Below are 13,270 nucleotides of genomic sequence, written 5' to 3' on the forward strand. Positions count from 1 at the left end.
CCCAGGCTGGAGTGCAATGGTGTAGTCTCGGCTCACTGCAACCTCCGCCTCCCAGGTTTAAGCAATTCTCCTGCCTCAGCTTTCCGAGTAGCTGGGATCACAGGTGTGCACCACCATGCCCCGCAAATTTTTGTAGTTTTAGTAGAGACAGGATTTCACCATATTGGCCAGGCTGGTCTCGAACTCCTGACCTCAGATGATCTGCCCACCTTGGCCTCCCAAAGTATTGGGATTACAGGCGTGAGCCACCATGCCCGGTCAGGAAATCCCTCTTTCTGCCACGGGTCATCAAAATATTCTGTAAACAAATCAGCCAACAGCCTGCCCCAGGGGCACCTGCCAGGGAACGTGCTCTGCCCAGGACGTCTGAGTGGGCAGCAGGCAGCACAGTGCACAGCACCCAGCAGCATCGGATTCTCTTCCAGGAACCTGAACTCCCTGGAGGCAGCCACGGCAGCAGAGAAAAGAGGACAGCACGCCGTGGCCTGATCACCAGCCAGGACCCATGAGGCCAGTCGGCCTCTGAGAATGCTTTTAGGAGCCCCCCGAGTCCTGCCCAGAAGCCCTCCTGACTGGGCTGGAGTGGGGGTCTGTGCCTGCAAAAATGACCTCCCCACCTGCCGAGAGTTTCCCGAGACAACGAGGCACAGGGCGGTTCTTAGTAAGTTGTCACTTAAGGACCAGAAACTGGCCCAGTGAGGTGGCTCACACCTGTAATCCCTGCACTTCGGGAGGCTGAGGTGGGCAGATCACCTGAAGCCAGGGGTTTGAGACCAGCCTGGCCAACATGGCGAAAGCCCATCTCTACTAAAAATACAAAAAGTAGCCCGGCGTGGTGGCGGGCGCCTGTAATTCCAGCTACTCTGGAGGCTGAGGCAGGAGAATTGCTTGAACCCAGGAGGTGGAGGTTGCAGTGAGCCGAGATCCCGCCACTGCACTCCAGCCCGGGCGACAGAGCAAGACTCTGTCCCACAAAAATGAATAAAATAAAATAAAGACCAGAAACCTTACATGTCAGTCACCGGCTAGAAGGCGGGATGTCGCGTGGGAAGGGAGCTGGCATGAACCCAAGGTGGGGGCCCAATCCTCAGGCTCCCCTGGAACTTGGAGATCCTCCTCGCCCCGCCAGTGACGGTCAGCCCCTCCCTCTCCCCGCTCCTCTGCAGCACACCTCTCACCGCCCAGCTGCAGGTGGCTTCCCGGCCCAAACTTGACTCCGTTTCCATCATTGCCTGCGTGTTATTTGAATAAGTGCATTATGCGCATGTGTTTTAAATGTCATTAGTACCATTTATAAACACCATCTGTTAGCAACTCTGCATTTGGGATTTTTAGAATAGCATTTCAGGCGCTCACTCACTTTGTGGGTGGGAATTGAGCCTGGTACAATCTCTTGGCAAACAATTTGGTCCTTGCAATCAGTTTAAAAATACACATTCCCCTCAACCCCACAAGACAGGTTAAATAAAAGCCACATAATGGAATACATGCAGCCACTAAAAACAGATCTGCATGAATGGATATGGTTTGATCTCAAAATTAAAGGTACAGGCCAGGTGTGGTGGCTCACGCCTGTAATCCCCAGCACTTTGGGAGGCCAAGGTGGGAGGATCGCTTAAGCCTAGGAGTTCGAGACCAGCCTGGGCAACACGGCAAACCCTGTCTCTACAAAAAAAAAAAAAAAAGTAAAAATAAATTAGCCACGCGCTGTGGAGCACACCTGTAGTCACAGCTACTCAGCAGGCTGAGCCAACAGGATTGCTTGAGCCTAGGAGTTCGAGGCTGCAGTGAGTCGTGATCTCACCACTGCACTGCAGCCTGGGTGACAGAGCAAGACCCCATCTCAGACTCACTAACTAACTAAGTAAATATGCCAAAGAGAATGTATAATAAACTATGTGTGTTTGTAAAAAGCAAGACAGGCTACAGAAGTTCCAGGCTGCAGTGTTATGATCGCACCACTATACTCCAGCCTGGGCAACAGAGCAAGACCCTGTCTCAAAGAAAAAAGTAGGACAAGCTACATACATGTACATGTGCTCTCTGTGCTTAGAACACATAGAATACCTCTAGAACACACAGATGAAACCAATAACAATTACTGGCGGGTCCCATGCAGTCATGAGTTACTAGATCTCTGGTTCTGCAAATTTTTCTTAACCCATATGCTGAATGACATCTACGAAAACAGTCTGTTCAATTGTGGGAAACTGTTCCATCCAATAATCACAGCTTAGAACTATAACTGGTTATATGCCTCACCTCATATTTTAATCCATCGGCCCAAATATAAGTCCCCTGTCCATGCATGAGTCCTTCTGAAAACATACCCTTCAAAACAAAACAAAGCAATGACAAACACTTAGAATACAGCTGACACATATACATATTTGAGATAGGGTCTGGTTCTGTCACCCAGGCTGGAGTGCAGTGGTGTGATCATAGCTCACTGCAGCCTCAAACTCCCAGGCTCAAGCAATCTTCCCACGTCAGCTTCCTGAGTAGCTGGGACTACAGGCATCCACCACCATGCCCAGCTAATTTTTGTATTTTTTGTAGAGACGGGATTTCACCATGTTGGCCAGGCTGGTCTTGAAATCCCGAGCTCTAGCAATGCGCCCGCCTTGGCCTCCCAAAGTGCTGGGATTATAGGCATGAGCCACCGCGCCCGGCCTGCAGCTGATGATTCTCTCCCACAGCTGCCTTATCCCGATTTCACGTGCTGAGGATGCTTGTCTGAGCACTCAGCACCAGCTGAGTCCTACCGAGTCCTACTCTGAGCTGCCTCCATGCTGGGCTCCATCCTTCTCTAAAAAGGATCTAAGAGGTCCTCATCTTCATGACCTAAGGATGACCTCAGCTACAAAAATGTGTTCTCAACCGGGTGCGGGGGCTCACACCTGCAATCCCAGCACTTTAGGAGTCTGAGGCAGGAGGATCACTTGTGCCCGGCAGTTCAAGACCAGCCCTGGCAACGTAGCAACTCCTTGTCTCTACCAAAAAAAAAAAAAATTAAATTAGCCAGGCGTGGTAGCTCACGCCTGTAGTCCCAGCTATTCAAGAGGCTGAGGAGGGAGGATCATTTGACTCCGGGAGGTCGAGGCCACAATGAGTTATGATTGTGCCACTGCACTCCAGCTTGGGTGACACAGTGAGACCCTGTCTCAAAAAATATAAAATAATCAGGAAAAGAAACAAATCTAAAATAACTTTTGTTATATTGAGCATTATTTTTACCTTAAATAGGTAATCAGGTTTCAGAATAAAATCAGCATGAAGAGCTTCCGATTTCTTTTGAAGCATCAGTGGATTTTACTGAAGATTTACAAATCGACGACCATCACCCCACACCTTCCTCCCCTTCCTGCAGGTTCTCAAATGGGCAACTTACACGATAGGTACAACCGCCTTGAAAGGCTGCGAAGCCTTCTCCCTCATACAGCCCACGAACCTTTTCCCCTTCATAGCTACAAAGAAATAAAGGTAATTCAAGGTAATGAACAATGTGAATAAACCCAAGTGACAGTGGGTTAAACTATATAACTATGTAATGGGAAGAATGAAGTCAGAAAAAAAAAATATATATATATATATATATATATATATATATATATATATATATACACAGAGCTAGAAAGTAGAAGAGGTTACCAGGTGTTTGAAGGTAGGGTGAGGAATGAAGGCGTTTCGGGTTTTTTTTGTTTGTTTTTTGGGGATTTTTTTTGAGATGGAGTCTCACTCTGTCACCCGGGCCGGATGGACTGCAATGGCGTGATCTCGGCTCACTGCAACCTCTGCCTCCCAGGTTCAAGTGATTCTCCCGCCTCAGCCTCCTGAGTAGCTGGGATTACAGGCACATGTCACCACGCCCAGCTAATTATTGTGTTTTTAGTAGAGATGGAGTTTCACCATATTGGCCAGGCTGGTCTCAAACTCCTGGCCTCAAGTGATCTGCCCGCCTCAGCCTCCCAAAGTGCTGGGATTACAGGCTTGAACCACCGCACCTGGCCAGGAGTTACTATCTAATAGATGGTCGTACAACACTATGAACGTACTTAATGCCATTGAATTGTACACTTAAAATAATGAAGATAGTACATTTTGTTATATGTTTCACCACAATAAACTCTATATATACACGCGCCATGGGGCTGTATGTTTGTTATTTGGGTGATGGGCTTACTAGAAGCCCAAACCTCAGCATCACACAACATGCCCATGTAACAAACCTGCACATGTAACCCTCTAAATCTAAAATAAAATAATTTTTTTAAATACATAAAATTACCTTCAGGCCAGGCACAGTGGCTTACGCCTGTAATCCCAGCACTTTGGGAGGCTGAGGCAGGTGGCTCACCTGAGGTCAGGAGTTCGAGACCAGCCTGGCCAACATGGTGAAACCCTGTCTCTACTAAAAGTACAAAAATTAGCCAGGCATGGTGGCGGGCACCTGTAATCCCAGCTACTCAGGAGGCTGAGGCAGGAGAATTGCTTGAATGTGGGAGGTGGAGGTTGCAGTGAGCCAAGATCGCACCACTGCACTCCAGCCTGCACGACAGAGTGAGACGCTGTCTCAAAATAAAATAAGATAAACCGCCTGACTGGCAGTGTTATACCCGATGGCACCCCCATTAAAATCACCTTTCCACTATGAGTTTGGTCAGAATGGACTCTTCGTATTGGGTGGCATCTTCGTTCTGCTGAATGTTTTGGGGGTCTTTTTTGGGTTTCACTTCGTTGAGCTGCATTACCAGCAATGGGACACCAGCTGGGGACATCTCTTGCCTAGTGGTGTTGCCATCTTGTTTGGAAAAGTCTAGATTATGAGAGAGAGATGAGGGAGAGCGGGCAGACTTCTCCCCTTTTTTGTCTGCTTTTTTCTTTTCTTTCACCATTGCCTTGGGAAGATCCAATGGTTACTTGAATCAAATGATTTCTTTGGTTCAGAGCTGCTTGTTTCAAAGCACTGATGAGTTTTATCTGAAAAATAAAAATTACGTCTCCAAACACTTGGGGTTTTCATTTGTAGTTAAAATTTCAGTTTTACAACACAATGTCATTATCATTCTCCTGACAAAGTCTGAAAAATTAGTTACCAGGGCCGGGTGTGGTGGCTCACACCTGCGATCTCAGCACGTTGGAGAGCCAAGGTGGGAGGATCATGTGAGTCCAGGAGGTGGAGATCAGCCTAGGCCACGTAGTGAGATGCCACCTCTCTACAAAAATAAAAATAAATTAGCCAGGTGTGGTGGCACATGCCTGTAGTCCCAGCTACTAGGGAGGCTCAGGTGGGAGGACTGCTTGAGCCTGGGAGGTCAAGGCTGCAGTGAGTGGTGTCACACCACTGCACTCCAGTCTGGGTAACAGAGCAAGACTCTGTCTCAAAAATGATTATAATTACAAATTTCAAGTACCATCAGTTTATAAAAATACAACCTCAACATCGCATTGGTTGTTCCTAAAATTTTTTTATTTTTAATTTTTGAGACAGAGTCTCACTCTGTCACCCAGGCTGGAGGGCAGTGGCACAATCACGGCTCACTCTAGCCTCAACCTCCTAGGCTCTGACGATCCTTCCACCTCAGCCTCCCAAGTAGCTGGGACCACAGGCATGCATCACCACACCTGGCTAATTTTTTGTAGAGACAGGGTCTTGCTATGTTGCCCCGGCTGGTCTGGAACTCCTGAGCTCAAGCAATCCGCCTGTCTCAGCCTCCCAAAGTGCTGGGATTATAGGTGTGAGCCACTGTACCTTGCCCTAAAAATTATTTAAGTTGGAACCATTGTCTAGCATTGTTTCTCGAAAGGTAACCCTACACATGAAATAGGCTACTTCACCTCTCAGGTCTTGCATGCAGCCAATTAACACTTTAAAAGCCCCTCTCCGGCCGGATGCAGTGGCTCACACCTGTAGTCCCAGCACTTTGGGAGGCCAAGGCGGGTGGATCACGAGGTCAGGAGATTGAGACCACCCTGGCTAACACTGTGAAACCCCGTCTCTACTAAAAATACAAAAAATTAGCCAAGCATGGTGGCACGTGCCTGTAATCCCAGCTACTCAGGAGGCTGAGGCAGGAGAATCGCTTGAACCCAGGAGGTGGAGGTTGCAGTGAGCCGAGATCACACCACTGCACTCTAGCCTCGGCAACAGAGCGAGATTCTGTCTCAAACAAAACAAAACAAAAACAAAAGCCCCTCTTCTTATAGGTCAGCATTGTAAAGTGTGCAAGAGCTGGATTCGGAGTCCTGCATTGCCCATTACCAGTTCTATGGGTTTATTTATTTATTTATTTATTTAATTTATTTTTGAGACGGAGTCTCACTCTCTTGCCCAGGCTCGAGTGCGGTGGTGCGATCTTGGCTCACTGTAAGCTCCACCTCCCGGGTTCATGCCATTCTCCTGCCTCAGCCTCCTGAGTAGCTAGGACTACAGGCACCCACCACCACACCTGGCTAATGTTTTTTGTATTTTTAGTAGAGACGGGGTTTCACCGTGTTAGCCAGGATGGTCTCAATCTCCTGACCTCGTGATCTGCCCGCCTTGGCCTCCAAAATGCTGGGATTACAGGCATGAGCCACCAGGTGTGGGTGCCCAGCCCAGTTCTGTGTTTTTTGGGTTTTTTTTTTTTTTTTTAGACAGAGTCTAGCCCTGTCCTGCAGGTTGGAATGCAGTGGCAGGATCTTGGCTCACTGGCTCACTGCAACCTCACTGCAGGTTCAAGTGATTCTCCTGCCTCAGCCTCTCGAGTAGCTGGGATTACAGGCACCTGCCTCCACACTCAGCTAATTTTTGTATTTTTAGTAGAGATGGGGTTTCACTGTGTTGGCCAGGCTGGTGTCGAACTCCTGACCTCGTGATCTGCCCGCCTTGGCCTCCCAAAGTGCTGGGATTACAAGTGTGAGCCACCGTGCCTGGCTGGTTTCCTTTTTTTTTTTTTTTGAGACAGGGTGTTGTACATTTTGCCCAGGCTGGTTTCAAACTCCTGGCCTCAAGCAATCTTCCCACCTTCTCCTCCCAAAGTGCTAGGATTGCAGGCATGAGCCACTGAGCTTGGCCAAGTGCTGTGTTCTGAAGCAAGTTGCTTAATCTCCTCTGCCTCACAAATAGAAATAACAGTACCTTGTCTCATAAGAATTAAATCGATGACACACAGAAAAATCCCTAAGTACAGGATACAGAGCAAAGTCAATAAATTGAGTGATTATCTCGTCCCTTTCCTGTTTTCAAACTTGAAATCATTGGTTTCCCACTCCCTCTAGCACTGCCATCGATTGAGTGCCTCTCATATGCCAGACAAGCAAGGACCGGTGTGCTGGAGTTGCGTTTCCAGCGCATCGTTGCTTGAGCTGTATTTCCAGCGCATCGTTGCTCGAGCTCCGTTTCCAGCGCATATCTTTGCTTGTCTGGCATATGAGCTGCGGTGCAGGGTTTCAAAGCCATAGTTTTCATGGCTTTCCTAATCTGGCCCCGCTGAAAGCACCCTGGTCCATCAGGCAGGATGCATAGGTGAGCCCTGTGGTGAAGGCCAGGTCTGGTCCCTTTTCGTAGGCCCTGACGGGTGCAGTGGGCACTTCTTGCCCTCTTCTTCCTGGATGCCACCCTCTGGACACCCCACCCTCCAGCTGAACCCATCTCCAGCCTTCTCTCTTCCTCCATTATTTATTTATTGAGACAGGGTCTCGCTCTGTCACCCAGGCTGGAGTGCAGTGGCACAGTCTTGGCTCACTGCAACCTTCCGGGTTCAAGTGATTCTTCTGCCCTAGCCTCCTAAGTAGATGGGATTACAGGTGCCCGCCACCACTCCCGGCTAATTTTTGTATTTTTAGTAGAGCCAGGTTTCACCATGTTGCCCAGGCTGGTCTCAAACTCCTAACCTCAGGTGATCCGCCCGCCTCGGCCTCCCAAAAGTGCTGGGGTTACAGGCGTGAGCCACCGCGCCCGGCCAAGCCTTCTTCCTTCCAACACCCATGCTCCTTCCCGCCCCCGACCACTGTCTCAGCGAAGCCGCCCCTGGGTCCCCTAGCCCAAGGTGCTCTCACCTCTAAATTTAGAGGGGCCTTTACTACGAGCTTTTCGGTCTTCTGTCAGTGACCTACAAATAAGTGAACTACAAATCAAGCCAATTTCGTTTCTCAGTGCGTTTCCTAATGTTTCCTCTGTTCTCCTGGGCTTAAGGAGAGGCCGTCTCTCCTGTGTCTACGGTGAGCCGGGAAGAATCGGCTCCCTGCACTGGTCTGCCCGGCCTAGGCCCTCCTCGCCCATCACGCACGTGCTCGGGTCCTGGGAGGCCGCGTCAGTCCGGCCGGGAAGGAGCAGGACCCAGTCGCCATGGCTGTCCCGGCGTACGCAGGACCGCGGCCTGGGGCGCTCACCTCGCTCCAGGAGCCCAGAGACCTCGCCGGGCTCGGGCTGAGGTGTTGCCGGGCTCTCTGCGTCCCAGACCCGGCTCCGGTCTCCAGGCAACCGCGGACGCCGCCAGGCCCACCCTGTGCTCTTAAAGGGGCCGCGCGCCAGCGCCAAGCAGGTGTCCCGCCCTTGCTGGTCCTGAAGGCCGGCGGAAAGGCTGGACGCTGGAGGCAGCAGGCCAGGGTTTTCCCAGCTCTGCTAACTGCTTCATCATAAAATAGGAATAACGCAGGCATTAGTTTTCCATTGCTGCCGCAAACAAATTACCATAAATTTAGTGGCTCGAAGCAACACAAATTTATTACCCTGCAGTATGTAAATTAGTCCCACAGTGCTGGTTCCTTCCAGAGGCTCCGGGGGAGAAGGCGTTTTCTTGCCTTTTCCAGCTTTTCCAGAAGCGGTCCCCAACCCTTTTGGCACCAGAGACCGGTTTCGCGGAACACAATTTTTCCATGGATGGGGGTCGGGGAGGGATGGTTTCAGGATGATTCAAGTGCATTGCATTTATTGTGCACTTTATCTCTACTATTATTACATTGTAACATAATTAAATGATTCTACAACTCACCATCATAGAGACTCAGTGGGAGCCCTGAGCTTGTTTTCCTGCAACTAGACAGCCCCGGGAGACAGTGACAGATCATCAGGCATCAGATTCTCCTAAGGAGCGTTCAACTTACATCCCTCGTGTGTGCAGTTCACAATAGGGTTCGTGCTCCTATGAGAATCTAATGCCCACCGCTGATGTGACAGGAGGCGGAGCTCAGGTGGTAACGCCAGCGACGGGGAGTGGCTACAAATACAGATGAAGCTTTGCTGGCTTGCCGGCCCCTAACCTGCTGTGCACCCCGCTTCCCAATAGGCCATGGACCACTCCTGGTCTGTGTCCGGAGTGTTGGAATCCCTGTTCTAGAGACTGCTTGCAATCCTTGACCAGTGGTACCTCCTTCCATCTCCAAAACCAGCAAGGCAGCCTCTCTCTGGCCAGCAGGGAAAGGTCTCCACCGTTGAAGGACTCACCCAATGGACTGGGCCCACCCAGACAATCCAGGATAATCTCTCTGTTGCAAGATCCTTAACTCAGCCAGGCATGATGGCTCACACCTGTAATCCCAGCACTTTGGGAGGCCGAGGCGGTCGGATCACCTGAGGTCAGGAGTTCGAGACCAGCCTGGTCAACATGGTGAAACCCTGTCTCTACTAAAAATACAAAAATTAGCCAGTATGGTTCTGGACACTTGTAATCCCAGCTACTCGGGAGGCTGAGGTGGGAGAATCACTTGAACCTGGGAGGCAGAGGCTGCAGTGAGCTGAGATCATGCTATTGAACTCCAGCCTGGGCAACAAGAGTGAAACTTCATCTCAAAGAAAAAAAAAAAAAGATCCTTCACTCAATCACACCTGCTGAGTCCCTTCTGCCACGTGAGGCAGCGTGGCCACAGGTTCTGGGGATTAGGACACAGCTGTCTTGGGGGCTGTTATCCTGCCACAGCTCCCAATCTGGAGAGTTCATAAGTGGGATCCTGCAGACCACGCCAGCACAGTGCCAGACACGATGGCACAGTGACTACTGTACCGCCTCCTCCATCTGAGGGATTCTAAAGCAGGAAGGGAGCCGCCCACAGTCTGGAGAAGGGGTGGGGGCAGCAGGGGGAGCCACATCTGTCATCTCTGGGCCCCCAAGAGGGCATCTTTACTTCCATTTTCAGCCAAGTTCAAACAGGACAAGGTTCCATGAAAACTATTTGAAAAGACAGACAGGGATTCTTATATTCCCAGAACCATTCAAGGCCAGTAACTGGAATGTTCTACAGTTCACACCCTGAGGAAATCAAATCACAGCATCAAATTATGGGAAATCAAACTCTTTTTGTTCCCCTGCGAGGACAGCACTTTGCGACCTTGGCCGCACAGAGGAATGTCTCAAATAGTGACCCCTGTCCCATCCAGTCATTTTCTTCCAGCCTGGCAGAGAATCCCCCTTGTTTAAAAATTTAATGTGAATCAGGGCTGAGAATCACTAACTGAAAAGGACCCTACTTTTAAATTTACGAAATTAAACAAAGATGAATTTAATTATTGTTAAGGGTTGAAAGTTATAGACTAAACTATGTCCAGCCAGAACAGAGGCCTGAGTAACTTCCAAAGTGGTTTGGGTTTTTTTTTTTTTTTTTTTTTGAGACAGAGTCTTGCTCTATCACCCAGGCTGGAGCGCAGTGGCACAATCTCGGTTCACTGCAACCTCCGTCTCCTGGGTTCAAGCGATTCTCCTGCCTCAGCCTCCTGGGTAGCTGGGATTACAGGCATGCGCCAGCCCACCTGGCTAATTTTGTATTTTTAGTAGAGGCAGGGTTTCTCCATGTTGGTCAGGCTGGTCTCAAACTTCTGATCTCAGGTGATCCACCTGCCTCAGCCTCCCAAAGTGCTGCGATCACAGGCATGAGCCACCATGCCCAGCCCAAGTGTTCTTATTTTTATAAAATGTGTTCTTGCCTGGACACACACACACGAGCACATGCAAACATAGAGAAAAAAAAATTTGCAAGCAATGCTCCATCTGGTTTGAAAAGGTTCTCAAGATCACTTTTAAATGGGTGTGATGTGTATTTTTTTTAAGTAGCAGGTTCATTTTAAAACAAAAAAGGTTAGTGAAGACTCTGTCTTTCAAAACATAAAAATCTGTGATAAAACCAATTATTCCATACAGTGACTACGGTCAGTTCTGAGAAATGACACCCAGGTTGGCGATGTGTCTCATGGTTGGCCTTCCATGGGGACAGTTCCAGGGGTGGTCCATCTCCCCCATGTGGGTGATCAGTTTCTTCATCTCGCTTGTGTTAAGAGCAGTCCCAATCATCACCTGAGTGTGAGACACAATGGTTCAACGTTTTAGTAGTTTTTTGACGTCAGAATGGCAGCTCTTCAGAAGCATTCTTCTCTAAAATAAGGCTGGACAAGATTACAGCTCAAAAACTACCTTCCCTGAAAAACCCCTGAAAAACCTTCCCCCAGAGAAGCCTAGGTTCTAGATCTCAGCCCCCCACCCTTCTGTGAAATCAGGCTCCTTGTGGCTCCTTCAAGGTGTCACCGCCTCCACTCCAGACGCCGACCACACCTGTCTCAGCAGCCACCCTGCCCTCTCACCCTGGCAGGTGCAGCAGCCTGCCAGCAGGCCTCCCTGCCCCACTGCGACCCCTCCGAGCCGCTCTCCACTCAGCAGCCAGTGATTACTTTTAAAGGGCTGTCAGGTGATTCATTCCACTTCACAGCTCTCCCCCTCACCTGAATAAAAGCCCCCGTCTGTCCCCTGACTTGGCCCTCGCTGGGCTGTGCCTGCACCCCCACCTCCAAGCACGAATGCCTCCCTTCCTCACCCCAGCTGCACTGCTACTCCCTTCCTCTTGCACAGGCCCATCACGCAAACACCTGCCTTGGGACTGTGGCACTCCCGGGACCCTCTCCCCCAATGGGTGAGGGCGTCACTCCCCCTCTGTCGAGCTCCGACCTGCTGCCCATAGCACTCCAGCCCTGGCCCTGCTGCCTCCCTGCCATGGGTCCTCTGACAGGAAGGAGAGGACACAAGCCTGAAGCCCAATGTCACCTTCCTTCTTCCTGCAGCACCCTGAGGGCTCGCCATGTGCCAAGCACAGTCAGAAGGCTGGGGTGACAGCAGGTTGGAGAAGGACAGACAATCAACAAGTCAACAGAGAACCAAGACAGGTGGCGCCCAGGCGAAGCGGCCTGCTCAGGTGTGGCGAGGGGGTGAAGGGTGATGGTGGCAAACCCAGGTAGAGAGGAGAGTAGGGAGAAAGGGTGTAAGGCAGGGAGGAGACTGAGGCGAGCGTGGAACTGGAAGGCAGCTACATGGCTGGAAGCTACATGGTGGGGAGATGGGGCTGGAAGGGTGGGCAGGGCTCAAAGCAGGAGCCTCCTGGGCAGGCAGTGACAACACCGGAGATGGACGGGTAGGCCAGGGCGGGAGGGAAGGAGCAGCCTGTGGTTCCCCGGGCCACTGAGTCACACTAAACTCAGGACATCAAAACTGCCCAGCTATGAGCTCAGCTCCACACTCTCACTCACAGACTCCAAGACTGGAAGATCCATATTATGTCTTTTATTTTGGCGAGGTCGGGGGTGGTGGGGAGACTCTGTCTCCCAGGCTGGAATGCAATGGTGCGATCTCAGCTCACTAACTCCGCCTCCCAGATTCAAGCAATTCTTCCGCTTCAGCCTCCCGAGTAGCTGGGATTACAGGCGCCCACCACCATGCCCAGCTAATTTTCGTACTTTTAGTAGGGATGGGGTTTCACCATGTTGGCCAAGCTGGTCTCAAATTCCTGACCTCAGGTGATCAACCCACCTCCGCCTTCCAAAGTGCTGGGATTACAGGTGTGAGCCACCACGCCCAGCCCCTATTAGGTCTTTATCCAAGAAACACTGTGGCTAGAAGTCAGACTCTGGGCCCTCTTCTAATTAAACTCTGCCCTTGAGTCATTTCATCTAATCTCATGGCTGTAAAATTACACCTGAAGCTCACACAGCAGGCTCCATCCCACCCACTCCCCACGTGGCCCCCAGCTGCTGCTCTCCCCAGCGGCCGCAGCCACGGCACCCCTTCCAGTCTGTTCTCTCTCCAGCAGCTGCAATCACGGGACTCCTTCCGGTCTGTTCTCTCCAGTGGCTCGTGCCACACGCAGCACAGACCCCCAGGGTCTAGGTATGACCGGCAACACTCTACGTGGCTGTCCTCTGGACACCGCTCTGCTCACTCCCTTCCCCTCTCCAGGGACACAATCAGCCTCTGGCTTCAGTCTTGCTACTTCCTTCACTTGGAAAGTTCTTACCCAAGAGTGCTCCATTCTA

The 13,270-nt window shown here is 50.6% G+C and overlaps 1 protein-coding gene and 1 pseudogene across 13 annotated transcripts in view; both read right to left on the reverse strand.

Annotated features, from left to right (window-relative positions):
- The window catches only part of LOC101143487 (radial spoke head 10 homolog B), a 62,236-nt gene extending 53,624 nt beyond the window's left edge, over positions 1-8,612 (reverse strand). For 2 of the 13 annotated variants that reach the window (XM_031012827.3, XM_055346514.2), the window contains exons 1-6: positions 8,271-8,612; positions 8,041-8,093; positions 5,097-5,216; positions 4,642-4,980; positions 3,392-3,467; positions 2,263-2,331 (exon numbers count right to left, since the gene is read on the reverse strand). In XM_031012827.3, coding sequence (XP_030868687.2) covers positions 2,263-2,331; positions 3,392-3,467; positions 4,642-4,895 — 399 coding nt within the window. In that variant the 5' untranslated portion in view covers positions 4,896-4,980; positions 5,097-5,216; positions 8,041-8,093; positions 8,271-8,612. Of the gene's footprint in view, positions 1-2,262; positions 2,332-3,237; positions 3,350-3,391; positions 3,468-4,641; positions 4,981-5,096; positions 5,217-8,040 lie in introns of those variants that run through there. The other 11 variants (XM_031012831.3, XM_031012832.3, XM_055346513.2 and 8 more) reach the window with 9 other exon arrangements.
- A 68-nt stretch (positions 8,613-8,680) lies between these two features.
- Positions 8,681-13,270, reverse strand: part of LOC101143118 (mismatch repair endonuclease PMS2-like) — a 33,821-nt pseudogene continuing 29,231 nt past the window's right edge.

The sequence above is a fragment of the Gorilla gorilla genome, chromosome 6 (genome assembly GCF_029281585.2).
Source record: "Gorilla gorilla gorilla isolate KB3781 chromosome 6, NHGRI_mGorGor1-v2.1_pri, whole genome shotgun sequence".
Taxonomy (NCBI): Eukaryota; Metazoa; Chordata; class Mammalia; order Primates; family Hominidae; genus Gorilla; species Gorilla gorilla.